The sequence below is a fragment of the Nycticebus coucang genome, chromosome 9, assembly GCF_027406575.1.
Source record: "Nycticebus coucang isolate mNycCou1 chromosome 9, mNycCou1.pri, whole genome shotgun sequence".
NCBI lineage: Eukaryota > Metazoa > Chordata > Mammalia > Primates > Lorisidae > Nycticebus > Nycticebus coucang.
Window position 1 is genome coordinate 51,316,155 of NC_069788.1, and position 25,317 is coordinate 51,341,471.

At 40.7% G+C, this 25,317-nt stretch overlaps 3 protein-coding genes across 4 annotated transcripts in view; 1 reads left to right on the plus strand and 2 right to left on the minus strand.

Moving 5' to 3' along the window:
• LOC128593365 (zinc finger protein with KRAB and SCAN domains 3-like) overlaps positions 1-25,317 on the minus strand; it is a 61,895-nt gene that overhangs the window by 23,282 nt on the left and 13,296 nt on the right. The window contains exons 1-2 of one of the 2 annotated variants that reach the window (XM_053601303.1): positions 10,303-10,354; positions 4,723-4,828 (exon numbers count right to left, since the gene is read on the minus strand). The exons of the other annotated variant lie outside the window; for it this stretch is intronic. The gene's annotated coding sequence lies outside the window, so the exon portion shown is untranslated. Of the gene's footprint in view, positions 1-4,722; positions 4,829-10,302; positions 10,355-25,317 lie in introns of those variants that run through there. 2 annotated transcript variants of the gene reach the window in all.
• ZSCAN31 (zinc finger and SCAN domain containing 31) lies at positions 1,932-9,106 on the plus strand. Its single transcript, XM_053603617.1, is given in 9 exon segments — positions 1,932-2,081; positions 5,585-5,951; positions 6,887-7,018; positions 7,859-7,884; positions 7,886-8,021; positions 8,024-8,071; positions 8,338-8,402; positions 8,670-8,874; positions 8,877-9,106. Coding segments are annotated over 9 exon segments (1,359 nt in total).
• The window catches only part of PGBD1 (piggyBac transposable element derived 1), a 28,514-nt gene continuing 16,670 nt past the window's right edge, over positions 13,474-25,317 (minus strand). Inside the window, exons 3-5 of the mRNA XM_053601297.1 lie at positions 18,807-18,936; positions 17,646-17,742; positions 13,474-15,149 (exon numbers count right to left, since the gene is read on the minus strand). Of these exons, the coding sequence (XP_053457272.1) occupies positions 13,595-15,149; positions 17,646-17,742; positions 18,807-18,936 (1,782 nt within the window). The 3' untranslated portion in view covers positions 13,474-13,594. The remainder of the gene's footprint in view (positions 15,150-17,645; positions 17,743-18,806; positions 18,937-25,317) is intronic.

The following is a 25,317-nucleotide window of genomic DNA, read 5'->3' on the forward strand; positions in this document are numbered from 1 at the left end:
TGTAGCAGTTTCAGAAATATCACTTAGTTTTCCCCAGTATGACAGCTCTTAAACCCTAGCTCAAAGGATCAAAGTAGAATTATTCCAACTCTAAAGTACGTTCAATTAAGTTTTATAATCAGAAATCATAGAAAATCATTGTAGTGAGAGGATGGCTGTGGACCAAATATGAACCTTAACTGGACCAGAATTGCATTAATTTTTTTTCTTTCTTGGCCAGGGCCAGGTTTGAACCTGCCACCTCTGGTATATGGGGCAGGCACCCTCATCCTTGAGCCACAGGTGCTGCCCAGAATTACATTTCTTGTCTGGCCTCCACATTAACACATTCCAACAGGGAATCACAATGACATTTTAGGTAGGTAGGTATTAGTGTCACTCAGACTTTGTGTAAAGACTCCAAAAATCTTCGGGTATTCTCCCCTTTCTCTAATGTACATCTAAATAAGTAAATGCCCTGAACTGCAATCTCTTTGTTGAAGACTAAGGGAAATGTTCCATATGCTATTTGGTTTAATGTTCCAGGGCCTTTCCTCCTAGGGACACAGCCAGTTCTGAAAACTTGCTATAGTCTAGAAAGTGCAGACAGACTTGAAGTAGGTGCCCTCAGACTTATCACTTACCATTGATTTGTTATCTATCAATGCATTTAGCACAATCTCCCAAGGCCCTTGCCAGAGTATCAAATCTTGCATCATGGCAGAGTGCCTCCATCTTGATATACTCTTCCTTACCCAACTTTATATCCCATTCCCCTTGATCCAGTACTCTCAGGATCCTCTTCCATATTTATGAGTCTAGGTCCTGACACTAGATGTTGGCTAGCTTTTACAACAACTTTGGAAGGTACTTTTTTCCTCCCTTAGCAGACCTACTACTTCCCAAGCCAAATTCTGCTGTGATGCAATCTTAGGAACTGACCTAGTGTCCAAGTTTGGGGGTGGGTTGTAAGGGGGCATATCATCTCCATACAGGCACAGAATACTAGCGTTTGACAGAGAGAAATGGGATACTTCTTTAGGCCCATATCATTCAGGGGAATCTGAGACTTTTCAGTGCTTTGACCTTGTTATCTCTGTGCTAAATCTGAGTTTCATTCTTTTTCAGTCAGCTCTTTGGCATTGGCTCATCTGGCCTGCTGATGTTGACAATAACCTCATCTGGAACTTTGCTATGCTTTCAGTTAAGTCCTGGGTCTCATCCTCAGATTTTTCTGCCTCTGACTGAAGGAGATGAAATTCTTTATGTAGTTTCAAGGAGGTCTCTGTCTTTTATACTTTACCTTAAATTTCTGATTAATCACCCAATTCTGTTGCCTTCTTCCAATGCATTAGTGGTCCCCAATAACAATCGTATTATTCTAAAGTCTTTATAAATAGTATTTCTGCCTAAAGTCTCAAAATTATTATTGGGATAAACATTTCATTAGGTTCATTTGTATTCCTACACATTTTACAATGTGTGCCAAGAAGTGCCAAGAATGTAAGACCCTGACCTTTCTTTTGTCCAAGCCCTTTCTCAGAGTTGTTTATCCAGCTTGCAGTCCTGAGAAATGAGGTGAAAGTTTCCACTGGGCATAGAACAAATCTTACTCTGTCTGCAGAATACAGTACTTATGTGAAAATTGGCTCACTGGGAAATGTGCCTGGGAATAGTGTAGCAGGCAGGGGGGCCACAGGGAGATTGTGGGGTGGACACACGTGAGGTCCTGGCAGGCCACCCCAGTGAAATGTGCAAGAGGCATCTAGGCTTTGGGGCCTGGCAAGATGGAGATAAAGAATAGAGCCCATCAATCCACAAGGATTGATAAGTAGGTTGATGAGAAGGAGAGAACAGTCACCAAAGTTGATGCTTTGGGTTTGCCCTTTTCATACACACACTCTATCTCTTGGGGACTTTGGAAGTTCAAGGTATTGAAAGAGCACTGAGTTATGGTAAATGCAGCACTGAAGACCAAGATTCCTCAGAGGCCCGAAAGGGACAGAGTACGATTTGTGATGCACTTCCGGCTTTTGTGGTTGATCTGTGGTCTGAGGGCTGCAACCCCGTCAGGGGAACTGGAGCGCCCCAGTCCCGAGAAGGTGAGTTTTGTCTCTGAGTTGGAACTCTCCTGCTCCCAGGAAATTTACGATCTGCGCCTAGAAATAGGCGGCTGGGGCGTCTATACTTAAGTGGCCCAGGCCACCCTCTCGCCTTTACCCGGACCCTACCTTCGGGGGCCTAAAACCCCTGTGGTCAAGCAGTGGGTCCCGCCCCTGTCCCAGGCGGGGCCGTGAGAGCGACCCCTAGAGGGGCGGAACTTTGCGGCTGGAGCCTACGTCCGGAGGTACAGCAGATCCCGCTACCTGTCAAAGCCTGTACTCCCTAAACACCCATCACTTTTATTTACAGGTGTTACCAACATCGCTTCTCGGCCTTTTGGCTAAGACCAAGTATAGTAACAGCTGTTAACATTGGGCAGTATTTTTCGCGTACATTTTTTCTTTAAATATTGTAAGATAAATTACAAATATCTTAACTTTTCACTCCTAAATAGATCCTAATATATCTCTAAAAATTAAGGACATTTCCCTACAAAGCTATTAATACAATATTACTAGTACATCCAACTAAGAGTAGGAACAATCTCCAGTAACACTTAATACCTAGTTCATGTTCATATCATCCCCTCCTCCCCCAGTTGTCCCACAAAAGTCTTTTGCAATTGGTTTGTACCAACTAGGATCCAACTTTGTAGTTATTAAGACTCTTTGAATCTATAACAATCCTACCCTTCCCTTCCTTTTTTCTCATCCCATTTCCTTGTTGAAGAGGAGATTTCCCCCAGTCCTCCTGTAGAGAATCCCTATTTTGGGATTTGACTGTTTCCTCATGAGATTTAAGTTGTTTCGCTATTTCCTTGTCATGGTAATCAGTTATCCATTAGAATTTACAATACAGTTAGTTTACGATTTACATTATCTTTTGTTTTTGTTGCTAAATGTGCTGAAGCTAATGAGAAAATGCTCTTATATGTTCTTTCTGCCGTGTTTTTAGATAAGTGAAGGAAAATGGTAACACATCAAATTCTGCGATTGTTTCACTTTGTATGCAGCCTGACACAGGGTAGGTACTTAGTAAATATTTATGAAATGGATTCCTTTGTGGATTACAAGTAATGCACAGAAACTGAATATTGAATTTAAGATGAGTTCTCCTACTTCCTGCAGGGTATATACCTTGTATATACCACCAAAATTATGGCTTTTTTTTTCATTGTACTGTAATTATACCCTTAATCACTATAAACTTCTGTGTATTCTCAGCTCTTAGCTGAACTCCATAAATGTCTGAACCAGTTTTACAAAGGTTGAACTTTTCTTCTTTCATTTGTATATACAGGGTGTCCATAAAGTTCGTGTACAATTTAAAACTTACAACTATTTTTAAATTGCACACGAACTTTATGGACATCCTATTTCAAAGTTAAATTAGTTTGAAGAACACAATAAAATCTTACCCACGTGGAAATCTTTCCAGATTTAATGCAATAACCTCCCTCCCCTCCTTTCTTTCAACTTTGCCCTTTTTGTTCCCACTCGTATTTTCACTCTCATGCCATCAGCTCATTTCCCATGCTCCCTCTAGTAGAAGAGCTTCTTTCATTTATTTATTTATTTATTTTTAAGAGACAGAGTCTCACTTTGTCACCCTGGGTATAGTGCCATGGTGTCATAGCTCACAGCAACCTCAAACTCTTGGGCTCAAATGATTCTCTTGCCTAAGCCTCCCTAGTAGGTGGGACTACAGGTGCCCACCACAACACCCAGCTATTTTGTTTGTTTGTTTGTTTAGTAGGCCTAGGCCAGGTTCGAACTCACCAGCCCCAGTGCATGTGGCTGGTGCCCTAACCACTGAGCTATGGGCTCCCAGCCATGGATTTTGTATTTATTATTATTTTTTTTAGAGACAGAGTCTCACTTTATTGCCTTTGGTAGAGGGCCGTGGCGTCATAGTTCACAGCAACCTCCAACTCCTGGGCTTAGGCAATTCTCTTGCCTCAGCCTACAAAGTAGCTGGGACTATAGACACCCGCCACAACACCCGGCTATTTTTTTGTTGCAGTTTGGCTGGGGCAGGGTTCGAACTCACCACCCTCAGTATATGGGGCCAGCGCCCTACCCACTGAGCCACAGGCACTGCCCTGGATTTTGGATTTTTGTTTTAGATTTTGTAATATTTATATTATATTACTAGGCCGAGCATCTCTAATCTGAAAATCCCAAATCCACAATGCTCCAAATGAGCATTTCCTTTGAACATTATGTTGGCACTCAAAAAGTTTCAAATTTTCAAGTATTTCAGTTTTTGAATTTTTGGATTAAAGACGCTCAACTTGTCTTTATCTTTCTGTCTTTTTCTCTTTTTTTTTTTTTTTTAGAATAAGTACCTTACTCCAAATGGCACAAAAATCAGAAAAGAGTACAAAGGGTATTCAGTGAAAAGTAAATTTCCCTTGCTCTCTTATTCCATAGTTACCTAGGTTTTCTCCCCTTCTATTAGTATGTTGCCATACTAATGTAGTATAATAAACAGCCATAAAACTTTGGTAGCATGCAAATAGCAATAAACATTTTGCACACGGGGCATAGATGATATGGGAAGAGAAGACCTTATTTGTACATCTGTAGTCAGCTGTGGGGCGACCAAACAGCCCTACAGAGTTCAGCTAGGCCTACTCACATGTCTGGTGGTTAGCTGGCTGTTAGCTGATCTTGGATGGTGTCATCTGCTCCACCGGCATGATCCGCTCTGTCCTACATGTCTCTTATCATCTGAAGGTTAGCTTCTGGCAATTTTAGAGGGCAAAAGCAAGCAATCTCAATCACCACACAAGTATCTTTCAAGCCTCTGCTTGCATCACATTTGTTAATATCTCACTGCCCAAACCAAGTCATGGTAGTTGAGCCCAAAGTCACAATGTGAGGGCACTAGAAAGTACATGGCTATGGAGAAAGGTGAAGAATTAAGGCTATTAATGTATTCTGCCATAGCTTTTTCCCATTTTAAAAACATATAAGTAAACACCTTTATATACTTTTTATCAGCATAAATGATAGCATTCGCTGTTGCCATACTTTGCTTTTTTTCCCCACTACTTCACTATTTCTATTAATACACAATATTCTTTTTTTTTTTTTTTTTGGAGACAGATTTTTACTATGTCGCCCTCGGTACAGTGCCATGGCATCACAGCTCACAGCAACTTCAAACTATTGGGCTTAAGCGATTCTCTTGCCTCAGCCTCCCAGGTAGCTGGTACTACGGGCACCTGCCACAACGCCCAGCTATTTTTTTGTTGTAGTTGTCATTATCGTTTAGCTGCCCTGGGCTAGGTTTGAACATGGCTCCCTTGGTGTATGTGGCTGGCACCATAACCACTGTGCTACGAGTGCCGAGCCAATATATTATATTCTATCATCAGGTATATCCTGAAGATTAAATTAGGAAAGCTTAAATCATAGTTATCCCTTCAACCCAAGCTGGAGTGAGCCTTCTAAGTAATCTCAGAATGGCTTTACCAGAGGAATGAGATGGATTTAAGATTGTGAAGGTGGAGAAAGATCCTATATGGGACCATGAAACCTACCTTCAAGTGAATAACATTTCTGGCCAGGAGGCCTATCGTCAACTTTTTAGGCAGTTTTGTTACCAAGAGACTCCTAGTCCCGGAAAAGATCTGAGCTGGCTTTGGGAACTCTGTCATCAGTGGCTGAGGCCAGAGATTAATATCAAAGAGCAAATCCTGGAGCTGCTGGCGCTAAAGCAGTTCCTGACCATCCTGCCTGAGAAGCTCCAGGCCTGGATGTGGGAGCACCATCCCAAGAGCAGGGGAAAGGCTATGGCTGTGGTTGGAGATTTGGAGCAAGAGCTTAGTGAGCCAGGGAACCAGGTGAGAAATGAAAGGTAAAGTTTGTTGACACAGGTTGTTTGGTTATAACTACATGTATCCTCTGTTGCTGCATAACAAATTACCCCTGAACCATAAAGGCTTATGAAAAACCATATTATCTCATAGTTTTGTGAGTCAGGAATTGGGAGCTACCTAGAAGAATCTCTTATGAGGTTGCAGACTTAGCCAAGACTACAGTCATACGGTTTTTGGTAGGCAGCCTCAGTTGCTCTCTTGCTACTGGCAGGAAGCTTTAATTTTCTGCCATGTTAGTCTCTCGCTATGGCTGCTTGAGTGTCATCATGACATATTTGCTGGCTTCCTCCAGAGCAGAGGAGATAGAGAAAAAGAGACAAAAAAAAAGCCACAATTATTTTTATGATGGAAGTTATATACCATCACCTTTGCCATTTTGTCTTCAATAGAAATGAGCTATCAAATACAGCCCTCATTTAAAGGGAGAAAAATTAGACTCCACCTTTTAAAAGGAGGAATATCAAAAGTAAGGGTATATGGCACATCTCTTGGGTGCAGGGCACAACTACAAGAGGGACTTCACATAACAAATGCAAACACTGTAACCTAGTTGTTTGTACCCTCACATTAATCTAAAATAAAAAAATAATTAAAAAGAAAAAAAAAGAATGTCAAAGAAATTGGTACTTATTTTAAACCACTACACCATTTGGGCTATCTTTACTCTCTCCATTCTGCTCTTGGGTGTGGAATTGAATTGTGGTCCTTCCACTATGCCATCTCTCTAGAACAGCAGTTGTCAATCTGTGGGTCGCAACCCCTTTTTAACCATGAAATTACATTGCAGCATTAGGAAGGTTGAGAACCACTGCTCTAGAAAATGTTTCATGTGGTTCCATGTGATCTCTTTCATTGAGTACTAGCTTGGAATCTTGAAGTCGTCTTCTTATGGACCCAAATATACCTACCTGCCATAAGGCCCCAGATCAGTCCTCTTAGGGGATACGACACATCTAAAGGCCAAGGAGGAATCAGCAGTCATCCAGCTTCAGTTGATGGTGACACAGCTCAAATATGAATCTTTTGGCCTCCACCAATTTCAAGAACAAGGTAAGGACTTTAACAGACCCATTCAGATCTCTGATGGCTTTGTATAGGGTAATAGTTAAGACTGTGGAGGCTGGGTGCAGTGGCTCATGCCTCTACAGTCTTAACTATTACCCTTTATAACTTGGGAGGCCGAGGTGGGTGGATTGTCTGAGCTCACAGGTTCAAGACCAGCCTGAGCCAGAGCAAGACTTCAACTCTAAAAATAGCTGCGTATTATGGCAGGCACCTGTAGTCCCAGCTACTTGGGAGGCTGAATCAAGAGAATCACTTAAGCCCAGGAGCTTGAGGTTGCTGTGAACTATGATGCCATGATACTCTACCAAGGATGACAAAGTGAGACTCTGTCTCAAAAAAAAAAAAAAAGACTGGACTTATGGACTCTGCGGCCAAATTGCCAAATTGGAATTTAAGTACTGCCACTTAGTAGGTCTGTAACAGTAGGCAGGTCAATTAACCTCCTTGTGCCTTCAGCTTATGCTTTATGAAATGCGGATTATAGCACTTTGGTCACAGTCATTTGAAGATTGATAATTATTTTAATATATGTAAAATGCTTAGAACGGGGCCTGCCTTGTATTAAATATTCTATAGTTCCTGCTTGTGTACATCTTCACTGGGAGCCTTGCTTTCTCTGAGTGATCCCCACCAGCCATTTTGGCAATGCTGATGACCCCTTACTCTGCTAGCCTAAATATCCCTGTTTAAACCCTCCCCACTACACTGCCAGTTTTGCATTTCCAGAACATGTCTGTTTGATATGGACATATCTATTCCCATCCTATGATCATATTCTTTCATAAAGAAAAGAGATGACATTATTTGGTCCATTTATTATTCCAGATGATGAAACTATACCTGAAAACTTAAGAGTTGGCATTGAAGCAAGAAGTCTTAAAAGATATGGAACATTTTGAGGATAGCAGAGTCCAAAGAGATGGTCCTCTGGATTCTAAGTACAGAGAAACTTGTAAATGTGAAAGCAGGACAGAAAAGCAGCAGGGACACACACTGGAGAGAGATGTCACAGGTGCAATGAATGTGGGAAAAGCTTCAGATTTCAGGCTTTTTTTTTTTTTTTTTGAGACAGAGTCTCACTGTGTTGCCCTGGGTAGAGTCCCATGGTGTCACAGCTCACAGCAACCTCAAACTCTTGGGCTTAACTGATTCTCTTTCCTCAGCCTACCAAGTAGCTGGGACTGCAGGCACTCACCACAATGCCCAGCTATTTCTTTTGTTTCAGTTGTTGTAGTTTAGCTGGCCCGGGCCAGGTTAGAATCCACCAGCCTGGCACCGTAACCACTGTGCTATGGGCACTGAGCCACAGAGTTTAGTCTTCATTCAGCATCAGAGAATCCAGACTGGAGAGAAGCCATATGATTTTTTTGTTTGTTTGTTTGTTTGTAGAGACAGTGTTTCACTTTATTGCCCTCGGTAGAGTGCCATGGCATCACACAGCTCACAGCAACCTCCAACTCCTGGGCTGAAGCGATTCTCTTGCCTCAGCCTCCCAAGTAGCTGGGACTACAGGCACCCACCACAACACCCAGCTATTTTTTGGTTTGCAGTTCAGCCGGGGCCAGGTTTGAACCCGCCACCCTCGGTATATGGGGCCGGCGCCTTACCAACTGAGCCACAGGCGCCGCCTGAGAAGCCATATGAATACGAAGAATGTGGAAAGGCCTTCAGTCAGAGGTCAGGGCTGAATGAACATCAGTGGAGCCACACTGGAGAGAAACCCTATCAATGTAAGGAGTATGGAAAAGCCTTCAATGCCAGCAGTGGCCTCATTAGACGGAAGAATCCATACGGGAGAAAAACCATTGAATGTGAGGTATGTGGGAAGGCTTTCCACCTCAGCTATACCTTGTTCAGCATCAGAGGATACATACTGGGGAGAAGCACTATCAGTATAACAAGTGTGGCAAAGCCTTCAGTCAGAATGCAGGGCTTTTCCAGTATCTCCATATCCATACTGGTGAGAAACTGTATCAATGCAATCAGTGCAGTAAAAGCTTTAGTAGGCAGACACTCCTTATGAAACATCAGAGAAACCACACTGGAGAGAGACCATATAAGGGTGATGAGTAGGGCTAGGGGGTGGCTCACTCCTGTAATCCTAGCACTCTGGTAGGCCAAGGCGGGTGGATTGCCTGAGCTCACGAGACCAGCCTGAGCTAGAGTGAGACCCTGCCTCTAAAAACAGTCAGGCATTGTGGTAGGCGCCTGTAATCCCAGCTACTTGGGAGGCTGAATTGCTTAAGCCCAGGAGTCTAAGGTTGCTGTGAACTGTGACACGACAGCACTCTATCAGGGATGACAAAGGGATCACAAAAAAAAAAAAAAAGAAATGCAATGAGGATGAGTGTAGGAAAGCCTTCAGTCATCACTGCAACCTTATTGAGACATAGTAGAATCCATACTGCTACAGAACTGGAGCCATGTATTAACTGATTCAATCCCCAAACATGATCTAAACATGATTATAATTAACTCCATTTTAAAGAGGGGAAACTGAAGCACAAAGAGGCTAAGTCACTTTCCCAAAGTCACAAAGTTTGTAGGCAGCAGAGGACCCTCTGTCCTCCTGACCTCATTTCTCTCTTTTCTTTCCTTCCTTTTCTTTTCTTTTTTTTTTTTAAGATGGGGTTTCTCTCTGTTGCCCTGGCTAAGTGCAGTAGCTGCATAAATCTTAGCTACCTGCAGCTTTGAACTCCCAAGCTCAAGGTATCCTCCTGCATCAGCTTTTAGAGTATCTGGAGCTACAGGCATACACCACCATGCCCCACCATGCCTGGATATTTTTTTTTCTATTTTTAGTAGAGATGGGGCTCTCACTCTTGCTACTTTTGAACTCCTGGCCTCAAGCGATCCTCCTTTCATGGCCTCTCCAAGTGCTAGGATTATAGGCATGAGCCACCACATCCAACCTTGACTCCATTTCTGATAAGGTCAAAGCCTGCTCCATCATTGATTTGCCTTCTATACCCACAAAATTACAAATTATTAGGTCAATGCTGTCAGTCTGTACTGGATTCCTTTTTCACAGAATTGAAAGCCTGGTTTATTTAGCAAATCTCCTATTGCTAGACACTGAGGTTGTATCCTGTTTCTCATTATTTGGAACAACACTGCAGTGACAGGCCTTGTACTTTCCTCCTTGAGCACAAGTATAAGTGCAGGATCATAGCACATGCACATTTTTAAAGTTTTACTGAAGAGAATTCATTAATAAAACACTGGCAAAAGTTGAAAAAATAGTAGTGAGCCTTAACATATCCACCCACCTTCAAAAGTTAGCAACTCATGGCCAGTCTTCTCTCATGTATATCCCCATCCATTTCTTCCCTTGCCTCATTATTTTGAAGTAAATCCCAGATATGTTATTATACCTATAAATAATTCAGTATATATCTTTAATACATAAGAACCTTATTAAAACAAACCCTAATATCTTTATCACATAAAAATTGAATAGTTATTCCTTTTATCATTACATATGCAACAAGTGTTTAAATTTCCAGTTCTTTTTTTTTTGAGACAGAGTCTCACTTTGTCGCCCTTGGTAGAGTGCCGTGGCATCACAGCTCACAGCAACCTCAAACTCCTGGGCTTAAGTGATTCTCTTGCCTCAGCCTCCCAAGTAGCTGGGACCACAGGTGCTTGCTACAACACCTGGCCATTTTTTCACTGCAGTTGTTCAGCTAGCCCAGGCTGGGTTTAAACCTGCCACCCTCGGTGTATGTGGCTGGCATCATAACCACTGTGCTATGGGCACCAAGCCATAAATTTCCAGCTCTTATAATTAATTTTACATTTGTTTGAATAAGGATCCCCCATGTGCAAAAAGGGTGTCTTCCTGTTAATCTCTTTTTAAAATATCTCAGACTAATATAAGAGTACAGACGATTAGGTTACATTGTTTGCATGTTAGGTAGAGTATAAGTTGTCATTGTCCCCATCACCCAGAAGGTGTGCCATACATCCTTACATTGTGCCTGTTAGGTGAGAACACACCAATCCCCCTACCTCCTTTCCTTGCCCTCCTCTTCCCCACTTGTTTGTGTTTTTTTGTGTGTGGGTGTGTATTTGTTTGTCTACTGGCTTTGTATTAGTATTGAGTACATTGGATACTTGCTTTTCCTTTCTGTGATACTTTTCTTATAATATTCTCCAACTGAATCTAGGTTAGTACAAAAGATACAAAGTCTCCATCTTTTAATGGCTGAATAGTATCCCATGGTATACATATACTGCAGTTTGTTAGTCTATTCATGTGCACTTGGATTGTAAGTGATGGACACTTGGATTGATTCTACATCTTAGCGATTGTAAACTGAGCTGTAATAAACATTCTAATGCATATGTCCTTATGATAAAATGATTTTTTTCTTCTGAATTGCTCATCTTCTCTCTTTTAATTGATGGATTTCTCCTCCATTTTTTTTTTTTTTTTTGTAGAGACAGAGTCTCACTGTACCGCCCTCGGGTAGAGTGCCGTGGTGTCACACGGCTCACAGCAACCTCTAACTCTTGGGCTTACGCGATTCTCTTGCCTCAGCCTCCCGAGCAGCTGGGACTACAGGCGCCCGCCACAACGCCCGGCTATTTTTTTGTTGCAGTTTGGCCGGGGCTGGGTTTGAACCCGCCACCCTCGGCATATGGGGCCGGCGCCCTACTCACTGAGCCACAGGCGCCGCCCTCTCCTCCATTTTTTTTTTCCCCATTGTGTTATCTTTGTTGAGGGGAGGAAAGAGTGTTCATACTGTAATTGCTCACAGTATGCATTCTGATGAATATCTCTGTAGTATAGTTTAACATCGTTTTCTGTCTTCTGTATTTCTGAACTGGTAGTCCAGAGGAGTTCAGTTCCTTGTTGCATAGACCTCTTTAACATTGACAGCTTGCTTCACCAAAACATCTAAGGGAGAGCATCTGCTAGCAAGAGAGAAGCCAGTTTTGTAACCTAATCACAGAAGTGACATTCCCTCAACATTGCTGTATTCTATTAATTAGAAGCAAATTATTTAAGGAGAGAATTATATAGGCCTTGAATACTGGGAAATGCAATCATTGAAACATATTTCAGAGGCTGCCTCTCACATTTTACTCCCATGTTAAGTATCTCAGTTCTCAAAGACAGTGGGGAATGACAAAATTAATATATCACATCGTATGTGCATTTAGAATTTTAACACCACTAAAGGACCATCAAATTGGCTGTGCAAATTTACATTCCCACCAGCATAGCATGGTTATCTTATTTCCTTGCCCATTATCAAACTTTAAAATATTTGCCAAGTTGTTAGGTTTGTAATGGTATGCTATTTTTAATACTTGAATACTAATGAAATGGTGCATCTTTTTATATTTAGTGTTCATTTGCATTTCCCCCTTTGTGAATTCCTTATTCATATCCTTTGTACAATTTTACTTTTGGGCTTTTTAACTTTTCCTTATCAGTGGGTAGAAATTTTTTTATATTTTTAATACTAATCCCCAAAAAATATGGATACGGTTTGCTGATAATTCTTTTTCTCCACATTGAGGAAGCCTAAGAGTTGTGGAAGAGATCTAGCTAGTTGAAAGAGAAATAAAATGGTGTATAACTGTCTCATCTGGAGTCAAGTGCCTGTCCAGTAGTGCTGCCTTCCACTGCGGCCCGGCCTTTGCATACACATGAGCAGCTGTAAGCATGCTCTGGTTTTTCCTTTATAGTATCCTCCTTTAATATCTATGGACGTTCCTACCCATCTACACACAATCTGATCCAGTTCTACACCAATGCTGAGGTCTTAGTCTCTTACCACTTACGTTTTGTTTAGATCACTTTTCCTTCATGGATTCTATCTTGATTCTGGACTATGATTTCAGTACCATCTATGGTTACCATGACACTGCCCATCTTTTTAAAATGGCATTCTCAAAGCCTAGTGTGGTGGCTCACACCTATAGTCCTAGCACTTTGGGAGGCCCAGGCTGGAGTATTCCTTCAGGTCAGGAGTTCAAGACCAGCCTAAGCAAGATTGAGACCCCAATCTCTACAAAAAATAGAAAAATTATCCAGATGTGGTGGGCTATACCTGTAGCTCCAGCTTCTCAAGAAGCTGAGACAGGAGTATTGCTTGAACCCATGAGTGTGAGGTTGCAGTAAGCTATTATGACGCCACTATACTCTATCCCAGGCAACAGGAGACCAGATTTAAGAAAAAAGGAGAGAGGGTGGGAAGGAAGGAAGGAAGTCTCCAGAGGAAAAAAAAAATTTTTTAATGAGAAGCTGGATTTTATTCTTTAAATGTATAAAATAGTTAATTCAACAAATAAATGCTTTCCCACATGTCTGACATAAAATTAGACATAGAGAAAGGTACCACTGGAGTTTTGACATTTTTAGATAATTGTAAACATTATTTGCTATAAGTCTTTGAATCTGAAATTCTATATAAATGTCTGAATTTAAAATATTACTTAATATTTTCACTATATACAACAGATTTGCTCTGGAAGGGAACAATCTAATGTGTAGTTATCATTTTTTCTATGTATTTCTAATGTCTGCATTGTATCCATTTGTTTGCCTCAATTTGACAGATGAGCATTGTGTTCCAAGTAGAAATGCGCAACACATCTCCGAAAATCCAAGAGGTCTAGAGAGTCAGCTGGGTTACAGGTCCTATGTAGTTGCCATGCATTGTTCATGGCTGCATCAATCATGTAGCTCATCAAAATTGAGTACCATTTCTTGCTTCTTATCCTCACCCTGTATTTGGAAAGAATTTGATCCATTTTAACTACACCTTCCTTGCATTCATTGTACACTTTCACAATGGATGGCTGACTTATCTGAGGGATCTCTTCATCATTGGCAAAACAACTTACCTCACTAATTGGTTCTATGCCTACAGCATTGGAACACAGACTGATAATGTCATCACCATACCAACGACACAAAATTATTTCATCATTTTCTTCCACTCGGAAATCAATATACCCCCTCTTCATTTTTTTCATATGTTCTCCATTCATAAGGGGGCATTTTTCTGTTCTGTTCTCCCTAATCATTCCTGTTGCCCTCACCCCCTTCTTCTTCAAGGCTGACACCAATCTGACACTTGTAAAGAAGGTATCAAAACACAGGTGATAAGGATATTGACCTCTCTCTAAAAGGACATCAGCAAAGCTCATCACTAGATTTCCACCTAATCCAAGGCCACGATCTTCATATGCCTTCATACTTGATTCTTCTTGATGAGGTTCAAACCAAACCAAATAACCCTGTGTGGTGGTACCACACCAGATTTTATAGCCAATTCTAATAGGCTTTCCATTCAGGAATCGGTCACTATCAAAGCATTCACACATTGATTTATCAAACCAATAGTATTCTTCCAGGGGAGCATACAAGAGGAAATTTTTATTCATTTGCTGTATGAGAGGCCTCAGTTTTGTAAACTTATCTTTTTGATCTAGGTGGCCATTATCTGCAAAGTGCAGGTATGAGAAAATTGATTCAAATCGGTCCCTTCTAATTGCATCTCTAACAAAGTTCTGATCAGCATCAGGGACTTCCCAATACATTCCCCTTCTGGGATGCCTCACAAATCCACTCAAAAGCAGAACACCAAACACACACCTCATTTCCTGAATTGTGACTGCCAAGCTGACACTTTTCTGAAAAGCGTAATTATTGGTTTCACTGACAATTAAGTTGAATGTGTCATCATCAAAAAATAATTCAAAGAGCTCTACTGGGTTCAACTTTTCACTCTTGAGATTCAAAAGTCCAGAATCCAGGGCTGACCAGCTTGGAAAGTTGGGTTTAATATCTCTTTTGGTCCAATTTTTTTCTGGGACACTTGGCACTTTTAGCTTCTTTTGAGCAGGCTGGGTCTCAGGCTCATTATCTTCCTCCATGTCTGAGTCACCAGAAAATGCAAGGCTTTGGAGTAGTTCCCTTACTCGAGCTTTGTCTTTTTTTCTCCCTTTTCGGGTCATAGTGCCTGTAGAATATTCCAAGGATGAGATGTGTGTCTGGGCCCACAAGTCACCCAGGTGATGGTCCTTCAGAGTGTTCAAATGTGTAACTGTCCTTTCAATAGGGACCGGAGTACAGGGGATGTGGGGTGCATGACCTCTGGGAAACAGAAAAAACATGTTATAAAAATCCTGTTTGTCCCAGCTATTTGGGGTGCTCGGGAGAGAGGACTCTTGAACCCAGGAATTTAAATCCATCCTGGACAATATAGAGAGAACCTGTGTCAAGAGGAAAAAAATCCTCAGTCTTATGCTTTAAAACATGATAAATGCACTAAAGCCTAAATCTTTTGGCAGGCAGAATTACTTACTTGTCATTTCTCACGTTTTCATGGGAAGGACTTTGGCTAGACAACATTTCTGGCCTCTTTCCACCTCTCACTCACTCCTCATGATGTAAGAAACTGTTGAATCTGGAAAAAGGAACTGGGCATCCATGATGCAGCCCCTCCCTCTGTCCTCTTTAGAAGGAGGATGCAGACACCCCATGCTCCTTTTTGCCCCAGGTTGCATTGGGAGGACTGTGCAGAGAGACATCTGCTGCACTTGTCCCCTGCCAGTAGGAGCTTATTTAGCTCTGCCTCTGAGCTGCTTTATCCACTCAAGGGTCTGTCAGTACAGAGCTTAGGTTTCCAGAACCAACTGTTTTATCCCCATGTCACTGTTGGCTTAGAACTCAGACAAGGAAGGATGTTGTTATTTACCAGGCCTCCTCACACCTCACAGAATTTCTAAACATGGAAGAACTTAGCCTTTCCTAGTTCTATATTTATCTGGGGGACATACTGCTCTGGAAAGAAACAAAAAAAGAAAGTCAGCTCATTGCACTTGAACTGATTTTTATGAGGTTTACATGGAAATAAGCTACAGTTGCTAAGATGAAAAGTATTATTTTACACAAACTTCTTATTTCTAGATATTTGCATATCACCTATTAGTGTCTTATCAGTATACTAGCTTACTTTTAGAAGACATAGGGCAAAAAAGCAGTGAAAATATTATATTAATATAATTTACACTACATATATTTATTTATTTGAACTTATTATCCTAGCTGTCTTCAATGTCAATGTGTATTCAACACATCCATTCTTAAGAGTTCCCTGACTTGGGTGGCGCCTGTGGCTTAAGGAGTAGGGCGCCAGTCACATATGCTAGAGATGGCGGGTTCAAACCCAGCCCCGGCCAAAAAAAAAAAAAAAAGAGTTCCCTGACATTCACCACTTTAGTCAATCCTGTCATGACAGTGAGCCTTTCTGATGCTAAAATCTAAATTCCAAGAGATACAGTGTATTAAGTCCAATATTGTGAGAAAGGAAACAGGAAACAGAGTGAGGTAAGGAACTAGGGTGGAAGTAAGGAACTAGCGGAAGGATGCAGGGGTGTGGGTGTGGCTGGATCTTTGACATATGATTGACCTGACACACCAAACCTGGAATAGGCTACCTTCAGACTTTTTTTTTTAATGTGAAACAATGATTTATCTTTATTCTTATAAACACTGTGAGTCATGAGTCATGGTTTCAGTTAGCTAATGCTAAATGCCCCCAACAGGTACATAACAAATTCCTATTCTCCAGTTATAACTCTGTGCTAAGTTAATGAACATTATTTCTCTTCCTTAGCAGAGTTAGGCTCAGTCTTCACTAGTATAAGGAAAGAGATATCAAAAATTGGGCAGCACCTGTGGCTCAAAGTAGTAGGGCACCGGCCCCATACACTAGAGGCGGCAGGTTCAAACCCAGCCCTGGCCAAAAACTGAAGGAAAAAAAAAGAGAGATCAAAAATTTCGCTTCTCTTCTTAAGCTTCAAGACATTTTTATTTTAGCTGAGATTTAGCTCCTTGTTTTCTGAAGATGAGCAAATGTCAGTAAGGAGAATTCCCTACTCCCTGCCCTGCTCTTTAGCCTAATTATCCTGCCTTGTTTCCTTTCTCTTCTTTTCTCAAGTGTCTAAGGAGTTAATGGCTTCACCAGAAGTCATCCCTTTGCTTCTGGTTTGTTCCCTGCTTTGGGAGTATTATGTTACATTTTTATTCATTTCTCCAACCAACACTTATGAAGTACCCACCACTATCATTAATTTCTCTACTACTATCATTAATTTCTCTTTCTTTATCACCTTTTGATCTACTCTTTGTTCAGGGCTTCTAATGAAGGTTGAGTCGACCCTACGCATCCTCACTAAGTCTTCTTTTAGTTCAGATGATATTTCTTTCTTAACCATCATGGAAGCTTCACTTGTAGACTTCACTTTCATCTAAATTTATCTAAATTGTCTACCTGGCTTCTTTATCTGCAGTTCCATAAATATGTAAGGGAGTGCAGGGAAGAGTGATTAAGCAGGACACACTGAGTCTGGACAGGATTCTGGAGGAAACTGTGCCAAACGAAGGTTTTGTACAATTATGGTATATTGACAATATTCAACAGGTCACCTTCTGAGCATCAGGCCTCCTGTGATTGCAGAAGTAAGAGTGGTACTCATTCTGTATTATTCCAGGCAAGCAGGCTTTGACCAACTGGTTTCTCTAGTTTCATTCCAAGTTCTTCTTATATGTCTATGATTTGATCCACTTAGCACCGTGGACACTCACCTGTTGGGTGTTCCTGAGATCGCCTGACCTTGTTCCATTTCTTCAGAAGTTTCTTGCTTTGCATTAAACAATCCATCTTTAGTTACAACTTCTTCAGCTAAAATGATACATTAGTGTTTTAAATGTCATATCTGTGAATTTTGAAAAAACAACCTCCAGTGTAGGGAATATATGTTCCAAATTAAACCAAACAAATAAAAAATCAACAGATGTCTGTGTACAGAATAGATGTTCCACATTAAACCGAACAATCAACAGGTGTCTTGGGGTTTACAGTTAGTTTCATCAATCCTACAAAACATAGCACAATACAGGAAAATGATAAGAAAGGTCAATTAAGAAACAAGAGCTCAGCTTGGGAGAGGGCCCAAAGCACTTTAAAGAAAATTAAAAATGAAGCTGGGTGCAGTCACTCATGCCTGTAAGCCTAGCACTCTGGGAGGCAAGGCAGGTGGATTGCTTGAGCTCATGAGTTCAAGACCTGCCTGAGCAAGAGCAAGCCCCTATCTCTACTAAAAAAATAAAAAATAAATAGAAAACCTAGCTAGGCGTTGTGGTGGGCACCTGTAGGTCCCAGATACTGGAGAGGCCAAAGCAAGAAGGTCAATTGAGCCCAGGAGTTTGAGGTTGCTAAGGATGACAACATGGCACTCTAGCCAGGGTGACTGAGTGAGAGTCTCAAAAAGAAAAAAAAGAAAAATTAAACATGAACAGTAGTGTTCTCAGTAAAGATAACATCCTTTGAAGTACAGAGGAAGGGAACACACAGAGGTGTTCGTGGACCTTCCAAGTATGAAGGGATATGTGAAATGACAAGTCATACGGAAGCCTTGTTAAGGGAGAAAAAGGGATGCAAAGAAGGAGTTGCTGAGGGAACTCAGAAGGAGTTGTTCAACTCAGAAGGAGTTGTTCAGGGAATAGGGAGGAATGAACAGAGACGACAACCAGAATTAATAAGTGGATGATTAACAACAGAAGAAGAAAATGTGACTGGGAAGGATGCAAAATGGTAAGAGCTGAGAGAAGTCAGCAAGTAGAGGCCAGAAGAAGGGAATGGGAGGGTGAGAGAGTCTGTAAGAAATGTCTCCCAAGGGCCAATTCAGGGTTAGTGGAGAGAAAAGGAGAGCACAGGCAGGGAACCATCCAGCGGCCTGTCCTTACTCATCAGACTGAGGCTTGCAACCTTCCTCTGAGCTGAGTTCCCACAGAGGTTCCTCTGAGCCAGACTCAGATGTGGCCACTCCCATGGGGCAGGGGCCTGGGCTGTTTCTTCCTCAGTCTTCACTGATGTCTAAAAAAACAAAAAATGACCTCTTTGTTTCTGTTGTGGTAAAAATAGGGGGTTCAGTTGCTAAGGGTATTGAATACCACACTATAGACCAGTGGTACCAACCTCTCAGGGCATTCTTGTAAATTTGTGGGAACGTTTTTTGTTCCCACAATGATGCCTCACCACCTTATGCCAGTATCATTCATAAGGCGAGGCCAGAGATGCTAGACATCCCGCACTGTGTGGGGCAGTCCCACACTACAAACAACTGTCCCATATTCTGCAGGATTTTCAAGTGTCCTGCTGAATCCAACTACAATCAATATAAATCCACTGCATCTTGAAGAGTTTTTATAGGGAAATACTAAAAACACCAGTAATTCAAGAACATTACAAAGAAGGAAGCTTACATAGAATAAAAACATTGTCACAATAGTTGATTCATTCAGACTATTCTACACAGTTTTATAGCATTTTCTACTGTGTATCTGGTTGAAAAGTATTTCAATACAATATTGCAGCTACTGCAAATACAATTAAACTAATTATAAATAAATAATGGAGGCATCTTGAGACTCCTTTTAACAGATTTGGAACCTAATGTAAATGGAGAGCTCACAAATTTTATTAATAAAGATTATTTTAAAATATTTCAAACTTACGTTGAATGATTTCTAGGTTGGAAAAATTATACACAGAAAATTATTTATTTTGCAGGTCATCTATGGTTTTCTATCTTTATATGGCACTATCTCCAAAGGGCTACCATATGGCTTTTCATTAACATCTTGATTTTTTGTTTCATGTGTCAATCTACCCTTTCTTTCCCATTGCCTGAAAAAGGATACAGTGCTCAGTCTTTTAACAGGCCGAATGTCTGTTTCCACAAAAAGGGGAATTTCAAGACAGAAGATAAGTTTCCTCTTTACCTTATCACTACCCCATCCCAAACTGCAAACACAGAATTATTTTTGATAGTAAACAGCCAACCCCTTGGTTGGAGGTTGCTGTGAGCTGTAATGCCACAACACTCTACCCAGGGCCACATAGTGAGAATATCTCAAAAAAATAAAAATAAAAATAAAAAGCCAACCTCATTTAAATACAGGCATAAGTTAGAGATAGTGCAGGTTCAGTTCCAGACCAATACAACAGAGTATCACAATGTGAGTCACACAATTTTGGGGCGGTTTCCCAGTGCACATAAAAGTTAGGTTTATACTATACAGTAGTCTATTAAATGTGTAACACCATTATGTCTAAAAAATCCAATGAATATACCTTAATTTAAAAATATTTTACTATGTTGGGTGTGGTGGCTCACACCTGTAATCCTAGCATCTGGGAGGGTAAGATGGGAGGATCCCTTGAGCTCAGGAGTTCAAGACCAATCTGAGCAAAATCAAAACCCTATCTCTACTAAAAATAGAAAAATTAGCCAAGCATCATGGCAGGCACACATAGTCTCAGCTACTCGGGAAGCTGAGGCAGGAGGATTGTTTGAACCCAGAAGACTGAGGTTGCTGTGAGCTAGACTGATGCCATGGCACTCTAGCCTAGGCAGAGTAAGACTCTGTCTCAAAAAAAAAAAAAAAAAAATATATATATATATACATATATATATACACATATATATATATATATACACATACACATACAGAAAACAAATATTTTATTACTAAAAAATGTTAAAAATCATCAAACCTTCAGTGAGTCATAATCTCTGTGCTTGTGGATAGCCTTGCCTTTATGTTGATAGTTGCTGAAAGATCAGGGTGCTTGCTGAAGGCTGGGGTGGCTATGGCAATTTCTTAAAATAAGACAATAGTGAAGTTTCCTTCACTGATTGACTCTTCCTTTCACGAAAGATTTCTCAGTAGCATACGATAGTGTTTGATAGCATTTTACACACAGTAAAATTCCTTTCAAAATTGGAGTCAAGCTGGGTGCAGTGGCTCATGCCTGTAATCCTAGCACTCTGGGAGGCTGAGGCGGGTGGATTGCTTGAATTAACAGGTTCAAGACCAGCCTGAGCCAGAGCCAGAGCCAGAGCGAGACCTCATCTCTAAAAAAAAAAAAACAAAAAAAGCCAGGTATTATGGTGGGTTCCTGTAGTCCCAGCTACTTGGGAGGCTGAGGCAAAAGGGCGCCGGTCCCGTATGTCGGAGGTGGCGGGTTCAAACCCAGCCCCGGCCAAAAACCACAAAAAAAAAAAAAAAAAAAAGAATTGCTTGAGCCTAAGAGTTTGAGGTTGCTATGAGCTATGATACCACGGCACTCTACCAAGGGCAACAAAGTAACAAAGTAAGAATCTGTCTAAAAAAAAAAAGAAAACAATAAAAACAAAATTGGAGTCAAACCTCTCAAAACTCTGCTGCCACTTTCTCAACTAAGTTTATGTAATATTCTAAATCTTTTGTTGTCATTTCAATGTTCACAGCATTTTCAGTAGCAGTAGATTCCATCTCAAGAAACCACTTTCTTTTCAGTTAAGTCTGGTTTGCTGGAAAGTAAGGGAAAAAAAGGAAATAAACCACTTTCTTCCCTCATCCATGAAAAGCAACTTCCTCATCCATTAAAATTTTATCAAAAGATTGTAGCAATTCAGTCACATCTTCAGGCTCCACTTCTAATTCTAGTTTTCTTGTTATTTCCAACACATCTGCACGCTTCCTCCACTGAAGTCTTAAACCCTTAGAAGTCATTCATGAGGGCTAGAATCAACTTCTTCCAAAATCCTGTTAATGTTGATATTTTGGTCTTCTCTCAAGAATCATGAATGTTCTTAATGGCACCTAGAATGGTGAATCCCTTCCAGAATGTTTTCAATTTACTTTGCCCAAATCCATTAGAGATATCACTATGTCACCTATAGCCTTATAAAATATATTCTTTGAGGAGGGCAGAGCAAGGTGGCCATTCGCAGTGAGACAGGGGAAAGAGGACTCCTGCCAGCTCTGGCAGGGGGAACCTACCCAGAAACATCACTCTAGGCGCACAGTGAAGTAGCAGGCAGCAGGAGACTCCAGAAGCCAACCAGGAGGTCTGTAGCTGAGAAAGACTGGCACAGAAGGCATATTCCTGGATAGGGGCAGAAGCCGGCCAGCTGGCCCCTCCTGCAGAGGACTAGAGACAGGAAGGGGATGTCCTGCAGTTTTTTGATCTTGGACTGAGCTTCTTACTGGAACTGCCTTGGAGAGAACTTGAGTGAGCCAGTGAACTCAAAAAGCATCTGGAGCTGGGACTGAGTGCTGGGAAGGGTGGAATTCCCAATGGCTTGGCTACAGGCAGGCTGCCACTCTTGTGAGAAGGCCTGTGGTAGGAAGAGTCCACAGGGTCCTAGTGCATGGCTGGCTCTGGTGCACCTGCTGAGTTCAGGCAACCATCCTTGGGGTGAGCTGAATGGCCCCTGTACCCTTAAGAAGGCCACTTTGTTGTCAGGAGACACTGTTTAACTGTGCCTCCTAAGAATGCTAGTGAGAGCTTCAGGACTCTAATCTTGTGGGGACTGAATGCTAACGAAGTGACCAGGCCCTGACTGAAGGCAAATAAGTCAGCAAGACAGGACTGGATTTCCTCTGCAACTACAGAGTGGCTTCCATCTTATACAGTAAAACCAGTGTGCATGTTCTCCGTCTCCTAACACCATAGTACCACCTGGAGACCAGGCAACATATTTTAACACACACACACACTTGCATTGTTTGCTTCTTTTCTCAATTTCTTTCCTTAGATTTTTTTCTTGTTTATTGTTGTTGGTGTTTTTCTTTCTGTTTTGTTTGATTGTACTTTTATTTTTTCATTTTTACTTTCTTCAATGGCAAAGACTCCTCCATTTTGGTTATGGGTTTTCAGTCCCTTTTATTCATTCTTTCTTTTTTAATTGTCTGCTTTTTTCTCTCTTGTGGTAGAGATTTTTCTACTTCTCTCATCTTTCCCACATAAATTTCTCATACAACATCTAAGATATCCTTTTTTCCCCTTCATCTTATATAACTACATTTTTAATTTTCTTGATCAATTTTTATTATTTTTTTTCCCCTTTTCTCTGAGGACTTGGGGTGGGGGTTGATCATAACACCGGTCTGGCTCAGGGATTACTGCCTTGGTCTGGCTCAAGGAAGCCATTAGCTCTGGCTCAAGGAAGCCTTCTACCTTTGGCCTTGGGAAAGACAGTATTGGTAGGTCCCCACCACGACATACTGCTGAAGTGGGGACCTACTTTTCTCCAGGCTGGTAAGGAGCTCCTGACCTCAAGGGATTCACCCAGCCCAAACCTCCAAAGTCATAGAGTTGCGGGTGTGAGTCAAAGCAAACTGCTGCATATCACCATTTCTCTTGTAACTCTCTTTCTGTCCTTCTCCCCCATTTCTTCATTTCTTTTCTTTCACTCCCCCTTCTCTTTATCTTTTTCTTTCTTCTTCTCCTTCTTTATCCTTATCCTATCTCCTTTCTTCTCCTTCTTTATCCTTTTTTCTTCCCTTTAGCCTTATACCAAAAGGCTACTTCAATACCTAAGCTCAGAGATGAGGTAGTTTAATGCAAAGAAGGTAATAAGAGGAAAAAACAGGGGAAGGGAATGAAGAAGAAAAAACACATAAGGAGGAATCAACAGAAAAGCAAAAACTAAACAAAGATATAAGGGACTTAAATGCGACCCTGGAATAAATGGGCTTAATAGACATATACAGAATACACCATCTCCAAACTAAGGACTATATATTCTTCATGTCAGCCCACAGAACATACTCAAAAATAGATCATATCCTAGGACACAAATCACACCTCAACAAAATTAAAAGAACTGAAATTATTCCTTGCATCTTCTCAGACCACAAGGCAATAAAGCTAGAACTCAACTCCAACAAAAATTATTATCCCCATACAAAGGAATGGAAATTAAATGACTTTATGCTGAATGACAGTTGGGTCAAGGAAGAGATAAATTAGGAAATTTTTTAATTCCTTGAACACAACAATGAAGCTACAAATTACCAAAATCTGTGGGATACTGCAAAAGTAGTTCTAAGGGGGAAATTTATTGCATTAGAAGCCTACATCCAAAAAACAGAGAACACATCATCAATCTAATGAATCATCTTAAGGAAATGAAAAAGTAAGAACAATCTAATCCCAAACCTGGTAGAAGAAAGGAAATAACCAAAATTAAATCAGAAATTAATGAAATTGAAAAGAATCAATCAGAAAATTAATGAAACAAAAAGTTGGTTCTTTGAAAACTTTAAAAAAAACAATAAACCTTTGGCAAGATTAACTAGAAACAGAAAAGTAAAATCTCTAATAACCTCAATCAGAAATGAAAAGGAGGAAATAACAACAGATACCACAGAGATACAAGAGATTATCTCCAGCTATAACAAGAAACTCTGCACCCAGAAACTTGACAAGGTGGAGGAAATGGATTAATACCTGGAATCATACCATCTCCCTAGACTGAACCAGGAAGAAATAGATCTCTTGAACAGACCAATCTCAAGTGCCAAGATCGAAGAAACAATAAAAAAATCTTCCAACAACAAAAAAGCCCTGGACCAGAATGGTTCATATCATAATTCTACCAAATCTTCAAAGATGTGCTTGTACCTATACTGCAGAACCTATTCTAAAACATTAAGAAGGAACCTTCCCCAACATGATCTATGAAGCAAACATTAACCTGATACAAAAACCAGTTAAGGACCCAATGAAAAAGAACTAAAGACCAATTTCACTAATGAATATTGATGGAAAAATACCCAATAAAATCTTAACCAATAAATTATTAACTACACACTAAAAATTATACATCATGATCAAGTAGGCCTCATTCCAGGGATGTAAGGCTGGTTTAACATATGCAAATCCATAAATGTAATACACCATACAAAAGAAGTGAAAAAAAAGACCATATCATCCTCTCAATAGATGCAGAAAAAGCATTTGACAAAATTCAGCATCATTTTCTAACAAGAACCCTTAAGAATATAGGCATAAGTGGCACATTTCTTAAACTGATTAAAGCCATCTATGACAAACCCACAGCTAATATCATACTGAATGGAGTAAAACTGAAAGCTTTTCCACTTAGAACTAGAACCAGACAGGGATGTCCTCTGTCATCACTACTATTCAACATAGTTCTAGAAGTTCTAGCCAAAGCAATCAGAGAAGAGAAAGATATAAAGAGCATCCAAATGTGGTCAAACCCTTGCTTTTTGCTGATGATATGATCTTATACTTAGAATACCCGAGAGATTCAAACACAAAGCACCTGGAAGTGATCAAGAAATACAGGGTATAAAATCTCAGGACATAAAATCAATGTCCACAAATCAGAAGACTTTGTATATGCCAATCACATCCAAGTTGAGAAGCCAAAGACACAATTCCCTTCACAGTAGC